Source organism: Mobula birostris, chromosome 10, assembly GCF_030028105.1.
Source record: "Mobula birostris isolate sMobBir1 chromosome 10, sMobBir1.hap1, whole genome shotgun sequence".
Classification (NCBI taxonomy): Eukaryota; Metazoa; Chordata; class Chondrichthyes; order Myliobatiformes; family Myliobatidae; genus Mobula; species Mobula birostris.
In genome coordinates this window covers 100,785,651-100,813,570 of record NC_092379.1, presented here as the reverse complement: position 1 = coordinate 100,813,570, position 27,920 = coordinate 100,785,651, and the positions used below count along the sequence as shown (strand labels likewise).

General features: G+C 41.3%; 1 protein-coding gene across 3 annotated transcripts in view; it reads left to right on the top strand.

Annotated features, from left to right (window-relative positions):
* The first annotated feature begins 2,041 nt into the window (after positions 1-2,041).
* nhsl2 (NHS-like 2) overlaps positions 2,042-27,920 on the top strand; it is a 405,566-nt gene continuing 379,687 nt past the window's right edge. Inside the window, exon 1 of one of the 3 annotated variants that reach the window (XM_072270709.1) lies at positions 2,042-2,966. In XM_072270709.1, coding sequence (XP_072126810.1) covers positions 2,687-2,966 — 280 coding nt within the window. In that variant the 5' untranslated portion in view covers positions 2,042-2,686. The remainder of the gene's footprint in view (positions 2,967-27,920) is intronic. The other 2 variants (XM_072270705.1, XM_072270706.1) reach the window with 2 other exon arrangements.

Below are 27,920 nucleotides of genomic sequence, written 5' to 3'. Positions count from 1 at the left end.
TGGTGTTGGGTCTTGACCGAAAATGTCAGCTATTAATTTGCCTCCATGGAAGCTGCTTGACCCTGTCAGCTCCTCTAGAAGTTGTTTTTTTTTACTGGAGAATTAAAATAATGGGCTACTGGAAGCTCAGGGTAACTCTTGTGGGTGGAAAGAAACCCACAGACTACCACAACTATCTGTTCCATCAAAGATCAAGGTAAACTCAAGGAACAGCAACTCCTCTGACTGGCCATATTACAGCCTTCAGTACTTAATATTGGATTTAATAATTTCAGGCAAACTTTTTTTCATATTATGTTATTTCTGATGAAAGTTTTTCAGCATGTAACATTAACACAGTTTATCTCCCTCCACAGATGCTGACTTGCCTTTTGGGTCTTTCCAACATTGTATTTTATGTCAGGTATCCAGCAAACGTATCTCACAACTTAGAAACGTTTTCTCCTCTCTATTTTGTCCTTATTCAGTACCATCTATCTGCATCACTTCTGAGCTGATTAGACGTCATTAACAAGCTTTTATCATTATCACTGTTACCGTATTTCTGTCACTCTTCGTTGGTCACTCACAAATTTCTACAGATGGACCATGGAGAGCATTCTAACTGGCTGCATCACCACCTGGCATGAGGGGTCTACTGCACAGGGCCGAAATAGTCAGCTCCATCATGGATACTTGCCTCTGTAGTATCCAAGACATCTTCAAGCAGCGATGCCTCAAGAAGGCGGCGTCCATCAATAAGGACCTCCATCGCTCAGGTCGTGCCTTGTTCTCATTGCTACCATCAGGAAGGAGGTACAGAAGCCTGAAGGCACACACTCAACAATTCAGGAACAGCTTCTTCCCCTCTGCATCCAATTTCGAAATAGACATTGAGCTCATGAACACTATCTCACTACATTTTTATTTTTATTTTTGTACTACTTAATTGAATTACTTAATATATACACTTGGAGAGAAGGAGAATGAAAGGAGACATGATAGAGGTGTACAAGATATTAAGGGGAATAGATAGAGTGGATAGCCAGTGCCTCTTCCCCAGGGCACCACTGCTCAATACAAGAGGACATGGCTTTAAGGTAAGGGGTGGGAATTTCAAGGGGGATATTAGAGGAGGGTTTTTTACTCAGAGAGTGGTTGGTATGTTGAATGCACTGCCTGAATCAGTGGTGGAGGCAGATACACTAGTGAAGTTTAAGAGACTACTAGACTGGTATATGGAGGAATTTAAAGTGGGGGGTTATATGGGACGCAGGGTTTGAGGGTCAGCACAACAATGTGGGCCAAAGGGCCTGTTCTGTACTGTACTATTCTATGTGCTGTTTACTGTAATTCACGTTTTTCTATTATTATGTACTGCATTGTACTGCTTCTGCAGAGCTAATAAATTTCACCACATATGCCAGTGATATTAAACCTGATGCTGATTATCATTCTCCACTCTATTGCAGATTCCTTTTATTTTCTCTGATTATTTTACTTAAAAATGTAAAAATACGGCCTAATGAACAGTGAATCAAAGCAGGTTTATTGATTTAAAATTGTCAATGATAGACTTTTACTCCAATTTTGTGCAAAATTCAAATCAATAAAAATTAAAATAAAGGATGAAAGCTAAGCCTCTATTTTATCTGTCACAATAATTAATTAAATGAATCCTGCTAAGCTTATCCATTGAGGTCTGATTTGGATGATCTCATGAGCTGCATTTGCCACTGGTTTATCCACTTCCTTAATCTGTCCATGCTCTTTTGCAATTTTTTGTTGCCAACTATGTTATTTACAGTACAATCTCATATACATGATTAAGAAACTTGGGCAGGTGACCAGGAATGGAAATTCTTTTTAAAAAACGGCAATGGTTACGTTTGGCACAGTTACCAAATTGTGTTTGCAAAAAGTGTTTTTTTTGACAGAATGTTGTCTGAACCTAAATAATTTCTATCAATTATTGAAACATTTTAATTCGTGTTTTACTGCTTGTTTTACTAACCAATGATAGAAGGAGGCGGCAGGCAACAGCATTGAGTGGGCTGACGGCTCGAGGGAGAAGGAATGCAGGTGACGGATCAACAGAAGTGAAAAAAAGTTTTGTTCAATTTTGATTTTAAGAAAGGGAAACAATTACTTCCATTTAAAAATGAATAAGCCTGGACTCTGCAGAAAGACTATTCTGTAAATAGCTTGACATATATGCAGCTGTGGAAAGGATGAAGCTATCACGAGTACCCCGTTACGTTGTTTTGTACAAACTGTCTCAGACTTCCTGTTGCGCTGACGAGGGAAAGAGACGTGATACTGTATAGGGATTATGAATCCAACTCTAGACTCTCGTTGAAAGGAAATATTTAAAAATCATCTTCTTATTTATATAATACAACACAAACCGCTACAAATTACAGACAATTCGAAAAACAGAGTCGTTGCTGGTATTTCGCTGGAAAGAGAACGTCTTGGATTTGAATTCCTCACAGATTTGGACCACCCCCACCGTTACTAATGTGGAGAGCCCTCCCCTTCGAGGGGAACAGCGCTCTCTGGAGGCCTCTGTAAGATCTGTCAGAAAGCAAAGAGAGATCCCATTTGGGGCTTAAGCTTCTTCTACCCTGACAGCTGTTTGATTACATTGTCCAAGTCGTATTATTTACCTTTTTTTCTAGATAGGAGTTTATTTTTATACATAATAATGCCATTTTGTAAGAGAGTCGTGCGTCCTGTGCAAGTTTGCCGTCTGCACAGCCAGGGAAGAACGCTGTCAACCTTGGAGAATCTGCTCGATGTCTCCAGCTTTACTTTGGGAAGTGTCCTAAGGCAGCTCTCGGCTCTGGCGAAGGAAGCCGTGAGCGTGCTGGAAGAGATTGAGCTGGAGATCGGATCTGTGTGCCACCGGGCGTTGCTGCTGGAGGTCCGAATCATCGGTCTGCACAGATACGTGTCAGCCCTGTCTCTGCGACCTGCGACACCCTGTGAGTACCAGGCAACAACATCTGTCCAGTTCCTTCATTAAATGGAAGGGTGGGGCGATGTTTTCACGAGAAATCATTTGCCAAACTTTCTTCATTATTGAGATGGAAAATCCATGTGTTCGCGTATTTACTGTGGTATTTTGCCTGGGAACTGGAGTGTTTTGGTATGATTTGTGATACCTCACTGATTGATTAAATACATTTCCTTAATTCTGTAATGTTTAATAAGCACAGAATTGTGGCAATTCTTGCAGGAAAACAGTAAAGGAATCATGATTACATGCTTAGATATGATGCATTATTTGAGTTCTATTACTTTGTGAATGAATTTGTATTATTAGGCTACTTTTGGGAATCTTTACGGTTTCAGGACTGTCTCCCGGCTGAACTATCAGCTTGGTGGAAATTTGTCCGGAATAGTGCAAGGAGGTTTGGAAACAACTTAATTTGAAAATCTGGTATTCCAATGCTAATATCTAACTGATTTACTTTGCCCAGGAAGCATACAGATTTACTTTTCTCCATCTCAGCAACATAGTGACAGGCCAGGGAGAGACAGGTTACTCTAGTTCCCCCAGACTACGGATGAGGGAAAACAGAGCAACTAGGATTCCTGTGCTTGACGACGTGCCGATGTCTGTTGCTGACGGTGTTCAAGCTTCTGTGATGATTCCCTGCCTCTGGTAAAAGAGCTGGCAGATAATCAAAGTCCACTTTCACTTGTAGGAACTAAATCCAAGGCAGCAACATCCACTAAGGTGGAGAGACAAATGAAGAGCAAAATTGTTTTTTATTCAAGTCATTGATGTGTTGACTGACATTATTACATGGTACAATGGCACACTGGTACAGCTGTGAATTCAGGGACCTGGATTTAACTCCAGAGCACTCTGCTCGGAGCTTGCTTGTTTCTCCAAGTATTTTGGTTTGTTCCTACTTCCCAAATGGGATTATAGGATACTAGGTGGGCAGAGAGGTGGAAGAGCTATACTATACCCCTAATCAGTTGACAGTTGCATGACAGTCCCCCCTCTATAGAAGGTATAGTAGAGTACTATGGAATAGGTACCTTGTCTACCTCAACTCACAAGAATTTTATAATTGAGACTGTGCCTTTGTCACAAGCATCACAAAGTTCAGGATCTGTGATTTGCATGTTTTCTGTTTAGCTGCATAACCAACTCCATAACAGATCAAGACTACTTTCTTCCACTGCCTTAATACTTAACTCAAAGTAAAGTTCAAAGTAAACTTATTATCAAAGAATGTATATGGCACCGAATACTACCCTAAGCTTCATTTTTGTGCAGGTCTGGTGGCGTAATGGCATCAGTGCCAGACTTCGGGACGAAAGATCCCGAGTTCGAATCCAGCCGGCTCCCCTGCACGCTTTCCATCCGTGCTGGGTTATGAGCTGGCAATCTCTTTGGAAACTCACCCAGCAGAAGACAATGGCAAACCATGGCTGTAACTTGCCTCATACGTGGTTCCCCACTACGTCAGAGAGGCGTGGAGGGAAATCGTCCGCTAACCGGAGAAACTCTGGATGCGACGTACCTTTCCTTTTTATTCACAGTAAAACAAAAAAAAAACACACTCACACAAAGACTGACAAGCCACCAATGTGTAATAGAAGACAAATAGTTCAAATCCAAACAGGCACAAATAACAATAATCATAATACTGAGAACTTGAGTTACAAAGTCCTTGAAAGTGAGTCCATAGGTTGTGTTCAATGTTTAGTTCAGTGTTGTTCAAAGTGCAAAGTACAAAGTAGGTTTATTATCAAAGTATATTTATGTCACCATCTACAACCAGGAGATTCATTTTCTTGTGGCATACTCAATGAATCCAGTAACCATAATAAAATCAATGAAATACTGCACCAGCTAGGCAAACAGCCAATGTGCAAAAGACACCAAACTGTGCAAGTAGAAAAGAAAAAAGAAATAGTAATAATAATAACAAATAAGCAAATAAGCAATAAATATTAAGAACTTGAAATGAAGAGTCCTTGAACATGAGTCCATAGGTTGTGGGAACATTTCAGTGATAGAGCAAATTAAGTTGATGAAGTTATCCAATCTGGTTCAAGAGCCTGATGGTTGAGGGGTAATAACTGTTCCTGAACCTGGTGAGGTGGGACCTGCCACTCCTGTACCTCTTTCCTGATGGTAGCAGTGAGAAGAGAGCTTGGCCCAGATGGTGGGGTACTTGATGATGGATGCTACCTTATTGTGGCAGCACTCTTTGTAGGTGTGCTTAATGGAGGGGAGGGCTTTTCCTGTAATAAAGAGGGCCTTATCCACCACATTTTATAGGCTTTTTTTCCATTCTTGGACATTGGTCTTTCCATATCATGCCAGTCAGGATACTCTCCACTGTGGATCAATAGAAGTTTGGTGTATTTGACTCTGCACCAGATTCAGTTGTTCTAGTTTACCTTCCACACTGTGTTTACTCAAAATCATGCAAGGTCCTCTGTCCATGTTTTGAGTCTGCCCAGGTTCTACACCTCAATACCTTATACTAGCTCCCAATCTGTCAATGTTTCAAATCTAAAAGTCTCATCTTGTCATCTTCTACTTCTGTTGTCTATCATTGGACACGGTGCCTTCATTTGTTTAGATTCTGGGCTTCTGAATTTCTTCCCTTGTGTCTTTTCCTTTCCTCTTTCCAGATACTCCTCTAAACTTCCAATCTATCCAAGATTTTACTTTATTTCAAGTTTTGTCTAGTTATGATCCTGTAAGATATTTGTGAAACTTAATTAAAAAGCTATATAATGGGAGGATATTATTGGTGAACTTAATATTGGTATTTCTGCTGCATTGGAATCCTTCTCCCTAAAATTGCTGGATGTGAATCATCCAAAGACAACTGAGCCAGCAGAAATCAGTTGATTGAAATGAACAATAGAAATAAAACTATCACCCTTGAGTTCAAAGTTCAAAGGACCAGTGTATAAACATGATGCTCTCTATATGTTCCATTGGTGTATCCATTATTAATATATTTGAATTCCCCTTCAAATGGGTTTCATCTCATGTTATTTTTGCCAGACCTCACCAGTAATTGCATCCTTTATTGCAGCATGAACAGGTGTCTACATAGCTTCCCTCCCCAAAAGTCTGAACCTTCAACTTTGAAGCATCAATTCTGTAAATATTTGAAACATCAGCACTGTAAATATTAATGAGAACAAAAGCAGATGTCAGATAGTTTAAATCTGAAACACCAAAATATGTAGAAAGTACAAGATAGAAACAGGCCACATCACTTGACCAGTCTAAGATGGTGCTTGTCAGCCACTGAGCTGCAGTGTTAATCCAGTCCATTGTGTTTGTCCCGTTATATCACCTCATCATCCTTCTTTCAATTACTGATCTAAATTTTTATTGAATGTTGGATTGCCCCTTCCTTCTGTCATAAACTCCAGTAATTCATTCATAACCTGACTGTGCTTCACACACAAAATGCTGGAGGAACTCAGCAGGCCAGGCAGCATCTATGGAAAAGAGTACAGTCGACATTATGGGCCGAGACCCTTTGGCAGATCCTGCCGAAGGGTTTCTGCCCGAAATGTTGACTGTACTCTTTGCCCTAGATGCTGCCTGGCTTGCTGAGTTTCTCCAGCATTTTTTGTGTGTTGCTTGTACTTCCAGCATCTGCAGATTTTCTCTTGTTCGTGACCTCAGTGTGCTTGTTGCTTTTATTCTCCTTCTTAAATTCTGCTATTTTATCACGATCAATGTTTCCTTGTTTTGGACTGTTCATCACTGGAAGACTTCTCTTTATCTTTACTCTTCCCTTTATAATTTTAAACACTATCAGATCACTATTATAGGTAAAAGGACCACAACTATTATGTTTCTTTATATTTACTGTATATTTTGTTGTACAGGTAGTATCTACAGTTTATTCTCTATTGTTTCAACATATCTTCTATAACTAACACAAAGCTTTCATTTTCATTTATTATTACATTTAAAAAGTTATGATAATACCACTTTATAGTATTTGCTTCTTGGGCAGATCCACTTAAGATATTCCTTGAATCATCAGAGAAACTCAAAAAGAGATGAGCTGCATAATAGCATCTGTGGAAAGAATATTCAAGTACTGTTGCAAGGGTGGACTATGTACGTGTAATTTGGACAGAAGGAAAACAAATAGAAACTCTCAGGGAGCCTAGAGCTCTGGACACTTTGACTCCATGATCATTTTCCCATGAAACATGCAACATCTGTTCATATCTTCCCACACCATTTCCCTAGCTTCTGTGATTCAGCAGTTTTCATGTGTTATGTATGCTGAACATTTTTTTCATCTCCTCGACATTGGGAGACTCAGGGCACATTGCCAAGCCCTTCCTTTCTGTCTGCACTTTCTGTCTGAATTTGTGGCTTTGTACTTACACTTTTATTCCCCAACCCCACTTCGGCAATTGTTACTGGTCTCTTCCACTGTTTCTTTCCCTGGACATTCTGCCGTTCAGCTTGTTGATTATTGACTTTCCAGCAGCCTGTTTTCTCAGAAGTGGGAGGTGTTGGGAATACATCTGGGTGGAGGAATGTTACTGAAAACTTGATTGCACATAACATGTAGTTTTGACCTTTCAGTTTTGGAATGGTGAGGTGCCTGTGTTTGCATTAACAATTTTATTTACGTTTTGATCTTCAATTCCAATTTCGTTGCTGTTACCTCTTTCTGGTTCATTCACAAGCACTTGTCAGATTGGACTTCAATGCCTTGATTAGTTGTATATCTTTCACTACTTTAGTTCATAATCATTTGTTGTCCTGTGGCAGCTTAGTGAAGTGAACTTCGCAAGTCATCCTCAAATTTATTCTTGTTCTGGATTTTCAAAAACTATTGTTCAATTCTTTGAGCTATCCCTATTGGGACTCTAAGATTCTGACTTGTGAATATTTCATAATTCACATTGACAGGGCTTGCTTTTCTGCAATTTTGATGAGGGATTGAAGATGGAAATATTACTCCTTTTTTAACTTTCTGCATGAAACCTGGCTTGTGTCAGAGTTTTGGTATTTTCTACTTCATGTGGATTTCCAACATCAACCTTTTCTTCTATACAAATTTCTCTTTAAATTTTTGATTATAAGCATTTAGCATTGTTACCATTATAAACATACTCTAAAACAGAATTTCAGGTGGTAGTGCTTTACACCCTTCTTAACATGGTTACTTGATCTTATATGATTGAACAAAAAAGTTATTAAAAGTTAAGTTAACTAACTAGTAAATAATAGGTCAACATCACTTGGATTGATGAAATCACTGCATCATCTCTATAGCCTATTCAGTTCATTCTGATTGCAGGTAGCACCTGGAATATACCGTTCATTGAAAAATGTGATTATCTTTAAAAATCTGATACTTTTTATGTCTATATTTTTGACATTAACAGGGAGAGGGGAGAACAATACTTAAAGTGGAGACCATGATCTTCTCTCAAAACATTATAGCATGTACATTTCACACCCTGAGCTCAGAATATTAGGTCTAAATGCAAATGCAGTAAAATATTTATGATACATTGTTTTAGATCTTTTGCTAATTAATTCACAATCTAAAAGCAGCAAAAACTCACGTTTAGAAAACCACTGGGTGTTGAGCATAATGAAGTTAAATTCTATAGCCCCAAGGAATGACCATGAGTTTTGTGATTCACAATTAACCCAAACTCATTACAAGTATTATGCCAACTTCATACTGCTTGCTTATTTCAATGATTTCAATGTCAGCCTGTGGGAAGTCAACACTAAGAGTCATGTCCAGAGGGCTGGACCGCAGTGTCACAAGAAGTTCAGTGACCTCATACAAGTGGCCAGAATCCAGGATGCATCTGTATGCACCATGTCCCGCTAACTGAGTCACTGCATTGCTTAATCCATTACACCAACAGCACCTGTAACAGAACTCATTCAGCAAGTTCAGGGTCACTAGATTCACACCGTTATGATTATGAGCACCATTCTCACAGCCTTCAAACTTCTGTGCATTGTCGTCTATTCACCTGTATTCCCTGCATCACACATTGACTCATTGCACATCACTCCCTGGAAACCATTCCCCTTTCTTGAAAGCAATTGGAATCAGTGGGACCTAACTGGAGCTGGGAGCATGTTCTAAGCCTACTGGGGAAGTGGTTCCATCTCTTATTGTGTTGGCTGTCGTTGATTAGAGTTGAAGCCAATGGTGAAGACAGGATCCTCAGACATAGTTCCACCTCCCTTGCCATGTGCTCTCTTCTGTTTATAAACAATAATGGTATTTCCCACCCTGCCTGTTGCTCTCTATCATGACCTAATGCTTTCATGTACTAAGGCACTCAGCATCAGACCTAAAATGACCAGTTCAGGCACTGTGAGTGAGCATAGTTTTAAGGATTTCTCTGACTATCAACCAGTGATTGTCATTTAGGTGCAAGTGGCCTTCAGTATAGTTTCTGGCATTAGCTGGCCCACAATTGTGCTGCTGATGTGAGCAGCTACCCCAAAATGGTACCAATAATTGCATTTCCTCAAAAGTGAGATTTAAGTGCTGATCTGTACGGCTTTAGCCAGCTTCATCTGCTGAAACATCCTGCATACTCCTGCAGCTTTCTATGTCATTGTGATTGGGAGAAGGAAATGAACAAGGAAATACATTTCTGCTCACTCTGCTGCATTCTTTTCTGAAAACCTCTTTTCGGGCTGAATGACACATCAGAGCAAACCTAAGATTTGTTTTAATATATTTCAGGGTTAACTGGAAAACAGAAGGACAAAAGGTGTGTTTACATACTGTTTTCCCAATCAGAGGACATTCCAAAGGGTTTAATTCTTAACTTACTTGTCCCTGTCAGTATTACACAGATTTTGTTCTTTCTCTGGGGTTTTTCCAACTCAGATTGTCACTTCCATTTCATTCTTGTGCTTCGGCATCTCTTATATGTTCGATTGTCTGATTTCGAAAACTGTTCCTTTGCTGATGCAGTTCTAGGCCAAAAGGAGGACAAGGAAAAGTTTAGTGAAGCATTTATAATTGTAGTATTAATTTCAAATTGAGAGGGAGATGAGAGGGAGAGCATGACAGCATTGGATATTAAGTACTAGTGGCAGAATATCTGGTATTCTTGCATTCCATCCAAAATATGAGAGAACGACTGCAGGGTCTAGAATATAAAAGCAAGGGTGTAATGCTAAGGATTTATAAAGCACAAGTGAGACCTCACTTGGAGCATTGTGAGCAGATCTGGGCCCATTATCTAAGGAAGGATGTGCTGACATTGGAGAGGGTTCAAATGATTCTGGGATTGGAATGCTTATCATATGAGGAGCATTTTATGGTTCTGGGCCTGTACTCACTGGAATTCAGAAGAATGAGGGGGGGATCTCAGTGAAACTTGTCAAATGTTGAAAGGCCTCAATAGAGTGGATATGGAGAGGGTGCTTCCTATGGTGGGGGAGTTTAAGACCAGAGAACATAGCCTTAGAATAGAGGGACATCCATTGAAAATGGAGATGAGGAGGAATTTATTGAGCCAGAGAGTGGTGAATCTGTGGAATTCATTGCCACCTGCAGCTGTGGAGACCATGTCATGAGGTATACTTAAGGCAGATTCTTGATTAGTCAGGGCATGAAGCGATATGGGGAAAAGGCAGGAGACTGGGGCTGAGAGGGGAATGGATCAGCCATGATGAAATGATGGAGCAGACCCAATGAGCCAGCTTCTGTTCCTATATCTTATGGTCTCTTCGGAGGTGGAAGTACAGTTTAAGCTTTGGTAGCATTTGATTCTGAGTAGAGGTGCTGAGAGATGACAAAGAATTAAAGATTATTAGGAGTCTGTGAAAAATTATTAAAGTGAACTCGTGACAATTTTTATTTAATTGTACAATAAGTAGAGGAGAAATATGCATTGGTCATGCTGTGATAATACTTGTACCTGGAGTTGCTCTCATCTTTAATAAACTTTTAAAATGATATACATCAACTGCATAACTTACATTACAGATTGGAAGTGGTTATTTTCTCAGTTGGAACATTGGAAGAGCATAAAATAAATGAACGGGTGAAGTCTAAATGGTCTTTCAAGGCTGCTTTACTGTTCAATAACATGATGTGAAAGGCTGATTGTTTTAGACAGGAGGTCTCCTGAATATAAAATTAAATTCACCTGAAGCTAGCTAACCACAACTAAAGTGAACCTGACCCAAACCTGAGGAGTTATTGTTTTCTGGCTATTGGCCCCCAAGCTGGCACATATAGTCAGCACCTGCTCAGCTCACAACAGGTCTGTCAGCTCCAGATCACGTAGAGTAGAGAGCAGAAAAGTTAGCAGATAGTTCAAAAGCCAAGGGATAAAGATTTTTAAAAACTGGGCAAAAGAAACAGGAGTTTGTTCGGAAAACATTCTTTCATTTGAGAGAAATAAGAACTGGAATTCCTTCACAGGAAAAATGGTGGAATCAGAAACAATTTATGTCCCAAAAGGAAACTGGATAGGGACAGAGTAACTTTCAGGGCTATGAGGAATGAGCAAGGGAACAGGGCTTCTAGAGATAGACATACATCTGGGATGTAACAATATTGTCATTCTACTTTTGCTATTTTTGTACTCCTACAATTCCCTGTGTGTCTAAATATCAATCACTGTCTCACTTACATAAACAATTTCTGAACATTTAAAGACCAAAGAAGTTTGTTCTTTGGTGTCACTCCTGGACGGCAGAATCATCTGTGAGGTTATGTGTTCTAGTTCAGGAATTTGCAGCTGGAAATAATTCTACCAGCATCTGCTCTGTCAATTCTTTAAGAATTTTATATGGCTCAGTGAATTACCCTTGCATTCTTTGCACCAAGGAACATACCCTATTCCAAAGAAGGGAAACTGGTGACAGTAGATACCAATAGGACAGCCCACTCCCACACTTTGCTAGGCCTGATTATCTGGCTGTACATTTATTCCCAACATCTGGGTAGAGACTGTGGACTGCAGCACCAGTAACGATGGCGAAGGGATGGTCAAGGGATGCAGAGGACCATTTACAGGACTGCTTCGAATGAGTGAACTAGACCATATTCATGCATTGATCTTCAGATCTGGATGCAAATGCCATGGTCTTCACTGCTTCCATCGAGACCTATGTGAATGAGTGTGCACCTTCGAGAATGCACTAAGTCTTTCCAAGCAAGAAGCTTGGGATGAAGCAGTAGATTTACAGTCTGCTGAGAGTTAGATCTGTGGTGTTCATGGTTGTTAATTCAGAATCCTACAAGAAGTCCAGGTGCAACCTACAGAAAGCATTGTGAGGGTGAAAAGGTAATACTGAGTGAAGCTAGAGACAGAATTGGATACACGGCATCTGTGACAGAGTTTGTATCGTCACTGATTTCCATAAGACAAAGCCTAACAATATAAATGACCGTGATACTTCACTCCCTGATGAGCTCAACAACTTTTATGCACATTTTTGAAATGGAGAATACTACTACACCTGTGCAAATTCCCATAACATCCAGCGACCCTGTGAACTTTGTTCTGGTGGCTGATGTCCGAATGTCTTTCAAGAGGGTGAACCCATGCAAGGCGTCAAGCCTTGACCTGGCAAGGTATTAAAGACCTGTGTTGAACAACTGGCTGGAGCATCTACAACCTCTCACTTCTGGGTTCAGATGTTCCCACCTGCTTCAAAAGGGTAGCAATCATTCTGGAACCCAAGAAGAGCAGTGTGAACAGACTTGATGACTATTGCCTAGAAATACTCACACTTAATGCAATGAAGTGCTTTGGCTCTCTGAGCAAAGATCTAGTCCCGCTGCAAATCACCTATCACCACAGCAGGTCTACAATGGATGCAGTTAAACGGGCTCTCCACTCTGCTTTGGATAACCACCTAGACAGCCACAGGCTGTTTTTATTGATAACAGCTTGCATTCATCATCATCATATCCTCAATATTAATAATGAAGCTTCAAATCCTGGGTCTCCATACCTCGCTATGCAAATGGATCCTTTGCTTCCTTATTGGGATACTATAGTCAGTGTAGATCGATGATAACATCTTCACCTCGATAATAATCACAGACATCCCACCCTGCAAAAACTCATTTCATGGAGGTAGCACCATCAATTTGTGGGAGACTCCCGGAACTTCCGGGAGAGGTGGTATGTCTGCAATAGAATAACTCCTTAGCAGCTAACCAGCTAGTTTAAATAACGTTAGCTATGCTAATGAATGAATGACACCTGTTAAACTCACCTCAACATGTCTTTTACAGTCTTAACCCACCATGGGCAATAGAAAAGTCACTGTTGCAAACAGTGCAGCGAGCAACACTGTCATTATTTTTGGCCCCTATTAGGCAGGGGTACACTTCAGTGTAGTCTGGGGTGACGTACGTTTTATATTTTCTTTTTTTGGAACACTCTGCCATGGCGCACACACAATCTCTCTCTCTCTCTCTCGTGGTCGCTCTCGCGCTTGCTGTCTCTCATGCTCTCTCTTGCTCTCGCTCTCTCTTGCTCACTTGCTGTCAAAAAAATTGATTTCTGGGACATTGTATATAATTTGTGGGCATCAGGGAGCCTCTACTAATATGCCGGGGACTCCCGGAACTTCCGGGAGAGGCGGGATGTCTGTAATCAACACATGTACACCGCTATGAAGCATGCTTAACACACTCCTCTCTCTACATTCCTGACTGTGGCTAAGCTCAAATGCCATCTATAAATTCACTGCTGAATCTACTGTTGTTGGTAGAATCTCAGATGGTGATGAGGATGCTTACAGGAGATTGATGAGACTACCTGGATGAGTGATGTCACAACCTCACTCTCAAAGTCAGCAAGGCCAAGCAATTGATTGTAGACTTCAGGATGAGGAAGTTGGGAAAACACATACCAGTCCTCATGAAGGTATGAACAGTGGAAAGGGTGAACAGCTTCATGTTCCTAGGCACTAATATCTCGGATAGTCATAGTCATAGTAGTCATAGTCATACTTTATTGATCCAGGGGGAAATTGGTTTTCATTACAGTTGCACCATAAATAATAAATAGTAATAGGACCATAAATAGTTAGATAGTAATATGTAAATTATGCAAGTAAATTATGAAATAAGTCCAGGACCAGCCTATTGGCTCAGGGTGTCTGACCCTCCAAGGGAGGTGTTGTAAAGTTTGATGGCCACAGGCAGGAATGACTTCCTATGATGCTCAGTGTTGCATCTCAGTGGAATGAGTCTCTGGCTGAATGTACTCCTGTGCCCAACCAGTCCATTATGTAGTGGATGGGAGACATTGTCCAAGATGGCCTGCAACTTGGACAGCATCCTCTTTTCAGACACCACCGTCAGAGAGTCCAGTTCCATCCCCACAACATCACTGGCCTTACGAATGAGTTTGTTGATTCTGTTGCCCCAGCACACAACAGCAAATATGATCTCACTGGCCACCACAGACTCGTAGAACATCCTCAGCATCGTCCGGCAGATGTTAAAGGACCTCAGTCTCCTCAGGAAATAGAGACGGCTCTGACCCTTCTTGTAGGCAGCCTCAGTGTTCTTAGACCAGTCCAGTTTATTGTCAATTTGTATCCCCGGGTATTTGTAATCCTCCACCAAGTCCACACTGACCCCCTGGATGGAAACAGGGGTCACCAATGCCTTAGCTCTCCTCAGGTCTTCCACCAGCTCCTTTGTCTTTTTCACATTAAGCTGCAGATAATTCTGCTCACACCATGTGACAAAGTTTCCTACCGTAGCCCTGTACTCAACCTCATCTCCCTTGCTGATGCATCCAACTATGGCAGAGTCATCTGAAAACTTTTGAAGATGACAAGACTCTGTGCAGTAGTTGAAGTCCGAGGTATAAACGGTGAAGAGAAAGGGAGAAAAGACAGTCCCCTATCTTGTGATCTATGCAGAGCCCAGCATATTGATGCAGTCATGAAGAAGGCAGGCCAATGGGTCTACTTCATTAGGATTTTAAGAAGATTTTTTTATGCCCCCAAAGCTTCTTACAAATTTTTATCGATGTACAGTGAAGAGAATTCTAGTTGCATCATAGACTGTTTTTGACCCTCTAATGCACATGATCTTAAGAGGCTGCAGAAGGTTATAGACTGTGCCAGCTCCATCACAGACACAACCCTCTCCACTACTGAGGTGATGCTTGAACAAAGCATTAAGGTTCTTTGCCATCCGGGACATGCCCTCTTCTCATTACTACCATTGGGGAGTGGGTATTGGAGCCTGAAGAGCTACACTCAGTGATTTGGAACAGTTTCTCACCCTCCACCATCAGATCGTTGAATGGCCTGTGAATCCATGTTATTCCTTTTTAATTGCTTTATACATATATTTATTTTTGTAATATCTGGATTTTTATGTCTTTGCACCACACTGCTGCTACAAAAACAACAAATTTCATGTCAGTTGTCCATGATAATAAATCTGATTCTCATTCTCATCCATACACGTACTGTGAAAGAGATCCCAGATACTAACTGCAATTTCTTGCTACAGACTGCAGCCCAGTAAATAGACCTTCACAACTTCTGGGAGAGAGATCAAACCAGAGTAATAAAATCACTGACCACAGTCATACGGTGGGTTGGAACTTGCTGGGGGCTGTGGTTAATTTGCTACAATGACCGATACCTAATGTCCAGATGCTCACAACTTGCTCAACAATATATGTCATAATGTGTCAGGTTAGATAATATCCTGTGAAGGATGGACCAGCATCTTAATATTTATGGTTTTGTCCACTTTTCCCATGCCATATTAACATTTCATCTTCTGTTTTTATCAGAAAATACTGCCTAAAGACTTATTCTGCAGTGCATTTTGACAATATATTTCCACTCACAAGCTCATGTGTGACTTTTCATACTGATGCAAACACACATAAATGAACATACATTACTCTTTTAGATTAGATTATGAGGACAGTCAGTCCTCGTTTATCGTCATTTAGAAATGCATGCATTAAAAATGATACAATGTTCCTCCAGAAGTATTTCAGAAGTATTTTGGCAGTGCCACCAACTCCATGATGTCTAATGCTTTGGTGAAGGATAAGGATAGCGAAACCAATCTTAAAGCTTTAAAATTATGTTACTTAAGTAACAGACTCAATAGACCTTTGGTCATCGTATTCCACAAGCTAGAGGTCAAGTTATCGAATACATTTCTCTCATGAAGGTTCAATGGCAAGAGCACAAATATTTCAAAGGGGAAGTTACCCAACTGTTCATCCCAAATCTTCAGCACTTTGTAGTAAGATTTCATTTTATTTGAGAGCCTTGGAAGGTGTTTTACTCACCGAATCAATTTTTCATATTATCTGGATTAGTAGTTCCCACTTAGCCCATGTAGAAAAGCATAGTGAAGAAAAAAATCTCATTAGAAGGAATTCATCGCTTTCCATGCAAGGCATTATGAGACAGAATTGCACTGTTTCACATAAGGGTACAAACGTTCCAGATCAAAACTAGACAAATACTTTTTACAGTTTCAGAATACCGCCAGCACATTTAAAATTCATAAACCATGTGCACTGGCTTAAAGCGACCAAATCTATTCACACTTTCAGATTTGATATGATGTTCCTAGGTTGCAACTTGAAGTAAGATTCAATCTGAAGCAGTTCAAATCCAAACCATTACTCAAGTAGTTCAAAATGAATACATTGAACAAACATATACAAAGAAAAGGTTTGTTCAGGAGAAGGTGCATCTGAATTATTTGTGTTGCAAATACTTTATGCTTTTAATCAGTTTGGAATCCAAATACATGTTCCTATAAATTTCTAATTTCAGGTAACCACAACCTTGGAGATGTCCTCCCGCCACACACTCACTTGTTCATCTTGTTAACTTCTCCCCTTGTTCCCTTGCCTCGTTTCATCACCTATTTGTCTTCCACCACCTCATTTCATCTGTCCATCATCCCCTCATCTGGTTCCACTTATCACCTAAGAGCCTTTATCTCATCCTTCATTTGTACTGGCAAACTTTCCTCTTCCTTCTCAGTCCTGATGCAGGACTTTGACCCAAAACATTGACATATACCTTTTGCCTCAACAGTACTTGCTTGATTCACTGCGATATTCCTGCGTTCTGTTTTGTGTTTTCGCCTATCTTTGCAACGGGATCATTGACTGCAATCAGCAAGGATAGTCAGCAATGCTTCTACCACAATTAACCTCAACACTTGTTCCTTGGAAAACTGCATCCTGAGCACCCTAATTTACTATCTATACACTCCTGATTTAGTCGCCAGATTCTTTTCTTTCTACAAGGTTATAGATGATACCACCATAGTGGGCCAAATCTCAAATAGCAATGAGATTTATAGAAAGCCTAGCTACAAGAGGTCATAGCGATAACTATTCCTTTAATGTCAGCAAAACAAAAGAGCTGGTCATTGACTTCAGGAAGAGGGATGGTGCACATGTTCTTGTTTGTATCGATGGTGCTGAGATAATGAGGATTGAGAACTTCAAGTTCTTACGAATAGCCTTTCCTGGCCCAACCACGGCAACATCATGATCAAGCAAATGCACCAAAACCCCCTCCCGATTTCACCTGTCACCTTGTGTTTCTTCCTTCGCTCTCCCCAACTTCTAATTCTGACTCCGCAACTTTTTTTCTCCATTCCTGATGAAGGGTTTCGCCCGAAACATTGGCTATGCTCTTTCCCTAGATGCTGCCTGGCCTGCTGAGTTCCTCCAGCATTTTGTGTGTGTTGCTTGGATTTCCAGCGTCTGCAGATTTTCTCCTGTTTGTCAATACCTCTGCTTTCCTAAGAGTCTAAAGAACTTCAGCATGTCCACATTGACCCTCACCAATCTTTGTCCATGCATCCTATCCGGACTCAACTCAACACATCACAAACACCAGCAGACCCTCCATGGATTCTGTCCACACTTCACGCTGCCTCAGCAAAACAGCCACTATAAAGAAAGACCCTTCTCACCTTAGCTATTCTCCCTTCTCACCCCTCCTCTCCCATTGGGAAGAAGGTACAAAATCCAGAATGCATATGCGACTGGACTCAAGAACGGCTTGTATTCTGCTGTTATAAGACAATGGACTCTTGATCTCACAGTCAATCTCGTCATGGTCTTGCACTTTATTGTCTGCCTGCACTGCACTTTCTAATTAACTGTAATACTTCATTGTGCATTCTGTTATTACCTGCACTTCCTCGAAATACTGATGTGATAAAATGCTCTGTATGCAAGGCATGAAAAACAAAGTTTTTCCACTGTTCTTTGCTACATGCAACAATATGAAACCAACTTCAAAATTTACCTCCCAAGGATCATCTAATGTGCAAGTGTTTTACTGAGTTCAAGCACCCTTTATTGATTCAATCTTTACAAGCGCCTTCCTGAAATGTGGAAACAGCTGAAGTATTTCTTCCATCTCTGAAATCCCAAGACTTGTTGAAGGTTCACCTGATGGACTAGTCACAGAGTATGCATATACAAATGTTAGTTTAAAGGATGTGTAATTAATAGTATCTTGAGGATCGCAATGCAAACTTCAAATTTGGAAGATCATGAGGTCACCCTGCAGGATGTAATTTTGAAACTTAGTGTGAAGCACAGTTACTTTTATTTTCTTACTTTTATTGAAGGTAGTGATGCTGAATGCAATTGCTGCAAGTGATGCTGTAAGTACTTATGGCTGAGGGTACATTTCTATCTCCACGATATTTATTTTTGGAGAGATACAGCATGGTAAGAGGTCCTCCCTTCCTAATGAGCCTCCACAGCCCAAATATACCCATGTGACCAATTAACTTACCAACCTGTACGCCTTTGGAATGTGGGAGGGAACTAGAGCACCCAAAGAAACCCACATGGTCATGGGGAGAATGTACAAACTCCTTACAGACAGCGGTGGGATTGACCCCATGCCACTGGTGCTGTAACAGTGTTATGGTAGCTGCTATACTACGGTGCCGCCCCAGTATTTTGTCATTAATAATCGAATGAAGTAAATAGTCTAGTTGATTTCAAGAAAAGTAGAGAAGAAGACAGTGAAGGAGATGTAAAATCTCTTGGGTATAGAAGTGTCAGCAATCTGTTGCTTTCACACCAGGAACATGCCTTACCTGGATAACTGCACATCCCCTGGGAAAAAACAAAGAAAGCCGACACACAAATCAATTATTTGGATGTGTCTACAGACTTCAGAAGTGTTTACTGTCATAGTTTGGCTGAGTCAAGGTGAATCAAAGTCATCGAAGTATCAGAATCAGGTTTAATATCACCGGCATATGTTGTGAAATTTGTTAACTTTGTGGCAGCAGTGCAATACAATACATGATAAAAATAGAAAAAAAGCTGAATTACAGTATGTATATATGTGCATATTAAATAGTTAAATTTAAATAAGTAGTGTGAAAACAGAAATAAAAAAGTAGTGAGGTAGTGTTCATGGGTTCAATGTCTATTCAGAAATCAGATGGCAGAGGGGAAGAAGCTGTTCCTGAATGGCTGAGTGTGTGCCTTCAGGCTTCTGTATCTCCTTCCTGATGGTAACAGTGAGAAGAGGGCATGTCCTAAGCTATCGTGGGTGGGCTGAGAATGTTCTTCAGAGATACTTATTCCACTTGGCTCATCATACCTGTTTTTTAATTGACATCCAGCGCAGAACAGGCCCTTCGAGCCTTTCGAGCCACCCCGCCCAGATTTAACTCTGGACTAATCATGAGACAATCTACAATGATCAATTAATCTACGTCTTTGAATGTGGGAGGAAACTGGAGCACCTGGAGGGAACATACCAACTCCTTATAGGCGGTTGTAAACACAAAATACTCTGCAGATGCTGGGCCAAAGCAACACGCACAACACGCTGAAGGAACTCAGCAGGCTGGGCAGCATCCTGGAAATGAACAGTCAACATTTCCGGCCGAGACCCTTCGTCAGGACTGAAGGACAGTCAACGTTTTGGGCCAAGATGTTGCTGCTTCACATTCCCATTCGGGTATGACCATACATGACCTCCTCTACTGGCATGATGAGGCCAAACTCAGGTTGAAGGAGCAATATCTCATATACCGTCTGGGTAGTCTCCAGCCCCTTGACATGAACACTGAATTCTCCAACTTCTGGTAATTCTTTCCCCCTCCCTTCCCCCATCCCAGTTTCACTCTGCACCCTCCTCCAGCTGCCTATCACCTCCCTCATGGTTCCGCCTCCTTCTGCTACCCATTGTGTTTTCCCCTCTTCCTTCTTCACCTTTCCTGCCTATCCCCTCCCCCACCCCTTGATCTTTCCCCTTACTGGTTATTCACCTGATACCTACCAGCCTTCTCCTTCCCACCCTCCCCCCACCTTCTTTATAGGGCCCCTGTCCCCTCCCTTTTCAGTCCTGATGAAGGGTCTCAGCCCGAAACGTTGACTGTTTGTTTCCCCGGATGCTGCCCGACTTGCTGAGTTCCTCCAGCTCGTTGTGCGTGTTCCTTATAGGCAGAGGTGGAAATTGTATTCAGGTCACCTTTTTCGCAAAGCGTTCTACTAACCACTGAGCTTCTGGGTTATCTACACATGACCAAAACAGGCAGTACCCTGTACTTCACTCAGACAGGAATATACTGATCAAAAGAAGTCCCCTTGAACAGACTTTGGAAACCCTTTCTCTTCTTTGTTCTTTCCAATATTTCTATCCAATTCCATGTCTATTTTTTATTATCACCTTCAACGCTTGTGTGGCTAAATTAATCTGTAACTTGAAAATCATTGTACGCATTTTCCGTGTGTGTGAGAATTAGAGAAATATTTCACTGGTCAATGTTTTGGCCAAGACCCTTCACCAGGATTGAAAAGGAAAGGGGAAGAAGCCAGGATCAGAAGGTGGGAGAGGGGAAGGTGTACAAGCTGGCAAGTGATAGGTAAAGGCAGGTGAGGGGCAAGATGGATGGGTGGAGAAGAGGAGGATGAAGAGAGAACCTGGGAGATGATAGGTGAAGAAGGGAAAGGGCTGAAGAAGATGGAATCTGATAGGTGAGGAGAGTGGGCCAGGGGAGTAAGGGGAGGAGGAGCTGCACCAGAGCGAGTTGATGGGTAGGTGAGGTGATGAGAAGGGGTAGCAGAGGGTCGGGAAATGGAAAAGAGAGAAGGGGGAGGGTGGAGAAATTACTGTTTTTTAGAGTTCGTGCTGTCAGGTTGCAGGGTATTCAGATGGAATATGAGGTGTTGCTCCTCCAGCCTGAGACTAGCCTCATCATGGCAGTCGAGAAGGCCATGGACTGACACATCAGAATTGGAATGGGAAGTAGAATAAAAATGGGTGGTCACCAGGAAATTCTACCTGTTGTGGCGGATGGAGCAAAGGAGCTTGACAAAGCGGTTCCCCAATCTATGTTGGGTCTCACTGATATAGATGAGGCCACACTGGGAGCATCGGATACAGTAGATGACCCCTATGGACTGGAAGAGTTGTTTCTCGCCCCTCCTACTTTGGTCACACCCGACACAGCTTCATTGAGAACCTTCTGTCCATTCGCCATGACAGGTGGGATTTCCCTGTGACCATCCATTTTAATTCTACTTCTACTATTCATTCTGATATGGTAGGCCATGGCCTCCTCTCACCTGGGTTCAACTATCACCTGCCATGTTGTACTCTTTCCCCACTGCCCACCCTCTTATTCTGGCTCCTTTCCCTTACCTTCCCTGTCCTGACGAAGGGTCTTAGCCTGAAATGTTAACTGTATTCCTTTCCATTGATGCTGTCTGACCTATTGAGTTTCTCCAGTATTTTATGTGTTGCTCTGCATTTCCAGCATCTGCAGAACATCTTGTGTTTAAACTATTTTATCACTCACCTTTTCTATAGGGAGCAAAATCACGTACAATGCATGTTTATTAACAAAAAGTATATTTAATGCAATTTAGAAGATATAGTGAATGATTTATTGGATGCGAATAGTTCTAAAGGCATTTTAGGGATGAACATTAAATGCTGGCTTTGCTAGCAATGTTCACAATCCCAACAATGAATAAATAGAAAAAAAAACTAAATTTCCATCTGGTTATGCATCATAATGGAACTGCCAAAATAGTCCTTTTAAATTTTTTTGAAAGAACTTTTGCCAAACACTTATCTCGAACAATTCCAACACATAACTGTTCATGTCTGTAGTAAAGCTATGCTCATGCCATTATATAATATGCAAGCCTTTAAGCCTCTTGTGAAATTGTTGATTCTGGCACTGGCTTTCTTCCTTTCCCCATGTATTCATTTATCAAGCTAAATGAGATCTGCAATAGGAATGCAAAAATGTTTCATTTCTTCCATGTCTGAAGTGAAGTTATTGGCACTTCTATCACATTCTGAGCTACATATTTACATAGAAATATAAATGTTAACCATCCCTTTGCCTCCACAGATGTTGCTAGACCCGCACAGTTCTTTTACCACATTATCCTTTGCTCCATCTTAGATCATCTGCAGGCTCTTGTGTCCCTTTCTTGTATTCATTTGGTTTATAGATATGCGTGTGTCAAATGTTATTTGAACTTTAACATTTTACTCATTCTGAGCTCTAAGTACAGAAACTTATTTCTATTTTCATATTACTTGATTTAGAGCAGGTCAAATCAAATTTACTGTCAGAGCTCATTTTTGGCCAGAACCCAGAAACAGTGGAATTCTGCAATTCCCCAGGATTTTTACTCCCTAGTACAAATTGCATGATTTAGACTCAAATTTGGGCATAGCCTAATCTTTATTTTATAGCTTAGTTTATTTCCTTAGCTCTTTTAATTCTTAACGATTATCTGTAAGGTGATCTGAAACCTTTCTTAATGTCCAAAAGCTAGGCTAATATTAGAAAGATAGGACTTGCTTCGCACTACAGTAACTGGCCTCAGGAGAACATCCTTGACTGGATTAAAAACATTTTTCTATTTCCTAAACCAGCTATCCTGAGTGTTCCCAGAATAAAATCTGACAAAATCTTGCGGTTATATTCTTTCAACCTGTTGAAGAAGTGTTAGTGGCCCAGTTACTGGTGTCAATCTGTATTTAGATAAATGCCAGCATATTGCAGTTCACTCTATAGCTGCATCATTCATACATAGCAGTTGCCTGTTCATTCACACATGATGAATAGGACTGTCCTGATCATCAACAATTCTCACCCTCCTCCCAGGATCCACATCACGGAAAGTTTCCCTGAGGATTGTCATTTTTAGGATTTTGCTTAGGCCTCCTTTTATAGTCCTATCAATTCCAGATTTCCACTTATTTCAGATTCATTAGAATTCTGCATTACTTGTGGTTATTTTCAAGAAAATTTCCTTTTTTTTTGTTGGACACAGCTTAATAAGGCTGAGTGACTTTTGGCCTAATTGGCATACACTACTGGAGGGAAGCAATTCTTCTTAAGTGTTCCCTGATATAAGCTTCAAAATCATGGCACAGATTTCCTGGCAAGTGGAGTCGGCAAAGTTAAAACATATTTCTTGTGACTGGGTTCCATTTTTTTTGGCAACTCCCTATAAAATTGAGGCTAACTGATGGAATATAAAACTTTACTTTTCCCTTTATGATGAACTCTGCTGAGGCTATTCATTGGCCAATTTTACTGGGTGTGCAATCCCAGAACAAAAGTATACCTAATTTGAAATTATAAAATGGAATGTAGATCGGCAAACTCAGTCACATCTTTTAAGGGAGGATAATGTGGGAAATGAAAACTGTTTTACACTTGGTTGTATTGTATATCTGGGTTCAGGGTTCAATTCTAACTTGGTGTTCGTCAACCGTCTTGACTTTATCACTCCTCACTCCAGTTCCAACCTTACTCCTTCCAAATGCTCTGCTCTCCACTCCCTCCCTCTGCACTAGTTCTAACCTCACCATCAAACCTGCAGATAAGGGAGGTGCTGTAGCAGTCTGGCGTACTGACCTCTACCTTGCTGAGGTCCAGTGACAACTCTCAGCCACCTGCTCTTACTTATCCCTCGAACAGGACCCCACTAAGGAACACCAGACCATTGTCTCCCACACCATCACCAACCTTTTTGACTCTGGGGATCTTCTATCCACTGCCACCAACCTCATAGTTCCTGCATTCCGTACCTCCCATTTCTACTTTCTACTCAAGATCCACAAACCTGCTTGTCCAGCTAGACCTAATGTTTCAGCTTGTTCCTGCCCCACTGAACTTATATCTGCATACCTTGACTCTGCTTTATCCCCCCTAGTTCATTCTCTACTTACATCTGTGATGCTTCACATGCTCTGGATCTTTCAATGATTTCAAGTTCCCTGGCCCCCATCATCTTTTTTTCAATATGGATGTCCAGTCTCTTACACCTCCACCCCCCATCAAGAAGGCCTCAAAAGTTCTCGGTTTCTTCACGGACACCAATCCCAACCAGTTCCCCTCCACCACCACTCTCCTTTCTCTAGCGGAACATCCTCACTCTTCAGAATTTCTCCTGTGGCTCCTCCTACTTCCTTCAGACAAAATGTGTAACCATGCGTATTCACGTGGTTAGCCTGCCCTTTTGTTGGCTACGTTGAATCGTCTGTGTTCCAAGCCTACACTGGTGTCTGTCCCTGACTTTTCCTATGCTACATTGACAACTGCATTGGTACTGCTTCCTGCACCCATGCTGATCTCGTTGGCTTCATCTACTTTGCCTCTGACTTCCACCCTGCCCTCAAATTTACATGGTCTATTTCTGACATCTCCCTCCCCCTTCTCGACCTCACTGTCTCTGTCTCTGGAGACAACTTATCTCCTGTTGTCTATTATAACTCACGACTCACAGCTATGGGACTATATGTATCCTCACCCTGTTACTTGTAAAAATGCCATCCCTGCTTCTCAATTCCTTCACTCTGCCGCATCTGCTCTCAGGGTGAGGCTTTTCATTTCGAAGAAGATGTCCTCCATTTTCAAAGACAGGGCCCTTCTTTCCACCACCATCAATGCTGCCCTCAACCGCATCTCTTCCATTTCACGCACACCTGCTGTCACCCCATCCTCCCACCACCCTACCAGGAATAGGGTTCCTCTCATCCTCACCTACCACCCCAAAAGATGAAGGGTCTCGGCCCGAAACGTTGACTGTTCATTTCCATGGATGCTGCCTGACCTGCTGAGTTCCTCCAGCGTGTTGTCCGTGTTGCTTTGACCCTAGAATCTGCAGAGTATTTTGTGTTTAACCCATAAGCCTTTGCATCCAGCACATAATTCTCTGTAACTTCCGCCATCTCCAGTGGGATTTCACCACCAAGCACATATTTCCCTCCCCCCACTTTCTGCTTTCCATAGGGATCGCTTCCTATGTGACTCTCTTGTCCATTTGTCCCTTCCCACTAATCTCCCTCCTGTCGCTTATCCTTGCAAGTGGAACAAGTGCTACATCTGCCCCTACACCTCTTCCCTCACTACCATTCAGGGCCCCAAAGAGTCCTTCCAGGTGAAGCGACACTTCACCTGTGAGTCTGTTGGGGTCATACACTGCGTTTGGCTCTGAGTGTGGCCTCTTATATATCGATGAGACCTGATGTAGATTGGGAGACCACTTCACCAAGCACCTGTGCTCTGTCTGCCAGAAAATGCAGGATCTCCCAGTGGCCACCTATTTTTAATTCCACGTCCAATTCCCATTCCAATATGTCAATAAATGGCTTCCTCTACTGTCACAATGAGGCCCCACACAGGTTGGAGGAACCAACACCTTATGGTGTGTTATTTAGCCACTATAAATTGCCCCTTGTGTATAGTTGAGTTGTTAAATCTAGGGATAGGTGTGGATGAAAATGTGGGAAAAACTGAAAATGCCATGAATGTAGGATTTAAGTTGTAGGTAGTTGGTAGTGAGCTAAAGGGCTTGGTTTCAGTCCCATATCTTTCTATGGCCTGAGAGTTGCAGATGCTTAATATTGGTTGAAAATATGTAATATGCTATTTCATTCATCTCAGTGTGCAGGGCTGCTCACTATTGGACTTACTTCAGTCAGGAGTATCAGGAATTCTTCCATTAATCATTAATATTAAGATGGTTTAGGCAGCCCAGCAGAACAGACCATCTCTCCTTATCACTAGTGCTTGACCACATGGTAAGTTAATAATTAAATTGATAATTATTTTTCATGTAGTCTGGTGAAAGAAAAATTTGCCTACATCTTGATGCTGAACTATATGTATATGTAGATGTATATGTAGATGTAACTGTCTGTGACTCCATCCTTCAGCAGTCTGTCTGGGCTAGCCTTGCTGCCATGCCTGGCTGACAAGAAGTCATAAAGTTGTAAGCCATCTCAACAACATCAAGGTCTCAGGAGCAGATGTACCTCTGCTGAAGCTCCAGAAATTGGTGATGAGGGACTTCAATCACAATTTCATTGCCACCTTCCCGGAAAAGAAGGATATTCCAGGAGATCTCAGAGCTGCTATAATTTGGCCATATTTATGAAAGCAGACAATTACAACAGTAGTTAAAGAGGACTGTCTACCACAGAAAAGTCATCGGTAGGGGTCTCCTCTGTTGCTTTCCCCTATTTATTTTGGACTCTATGAGGACTCTCTGAATGTGTGTGGATCTATGATGCTAGAATCTTCACCTCATAACAGGTGCAGGAGAAATAAATCAGCAGCAATCATTATTTGTGGCTTTTTATGACCTCAATAAAGTTAATGACTTGAGGAATCAGGAGGGACCTGGCAGTGTCCTCCTCAACTATGGCTGACCACAGAAATTAATATCTATGAAGATGGTATGTAACCATTGCCCTAATCAATAGGCCCATAACTCAGTATGTGCTGGTGTCAAGAGAGAATACATAAGAAACATTGGCATGCAGAAACCTTGTCTAACCCGGGGAAGGCGGAGCCCTGTTGGCAGCTGATGGAGTAGCATCGTTTTTCAATTGCTCCTACCCTCTTTACTTAATTGTCTCCTACCAGTCTTTTTTTTTGAAACCTTATTGTAAAACTTTAATACTGCTTTACTATGGCTGGGAAAAGAACCAAAGCGTCTGCAAAAGAAAGGGAAACAGAAGATGAATCCCCAGTCACTTTGGATTCAATCAGTGACTTCCTTAAATGGGAAAAATCGGAATTTTTTGAGGAGTTTCAATCTTAATGGCAAATTGGATACAATTCAACAAACTTTATCTGAGCATGAGAACCAAATTCAGGAAAATACTGCGAAGCTGATAACACTTGAAGAGGACATTGAAGGTACAATTAAACTCTGCAAAGAGTTATCTTTATCCAATGATAAAATGCTGAAAAGGATCATCAGTCTCGAAAATAGAAATAGGAGAAATAACTTGCGAATTCTGGGTCTTGAAGAATCAATTGAAGGCACTGACCCTACGAAGTTTTTTGCAAACTTTCTGAAACAGCTTTTCCCTGCTTTATTCACTTCTGAGCCGAAGCTCGATCGAGCTTATCGCTCTCCGACTTCAAAGCCATTGTCCTCAGCAGCAAAACCCAGATCGGTCATACTAACCTTTCATGAATTTCGTATTAAGGACCTTTTAATTCCCCATACCTGCCAACAAGGAATGATTGATTTCTAAAATTACAAGGTTAGATTTGTGGAAGATTGTTTGCCTGAAGTTATGGCTGAATCTGGGGAAGGACAACACCTCTTCTAAAGTCCCCACCCACACACTCCTTCAGTCACTTCATTCCTGTGCCTGAGACAAAATCTGTTGGCCCCACTTTGGCCTTATCAGAAACCTTAGAACCCCTAGAGCTGCAGTAGAAACAAATCACTTTTAATTCCAAGTGATTGCATTAAATTTTATCCCATATTTTAACCATAGCAGAATTAACCTTCCTGAACCATTACATCCTGCCTGAGCCAAACTGAGAGGTCTACTAATTAATGGCTGTAGTGCAGTCAAACTGATATGATCCATTTCCCTTTGCACTTGAAGCACTTAA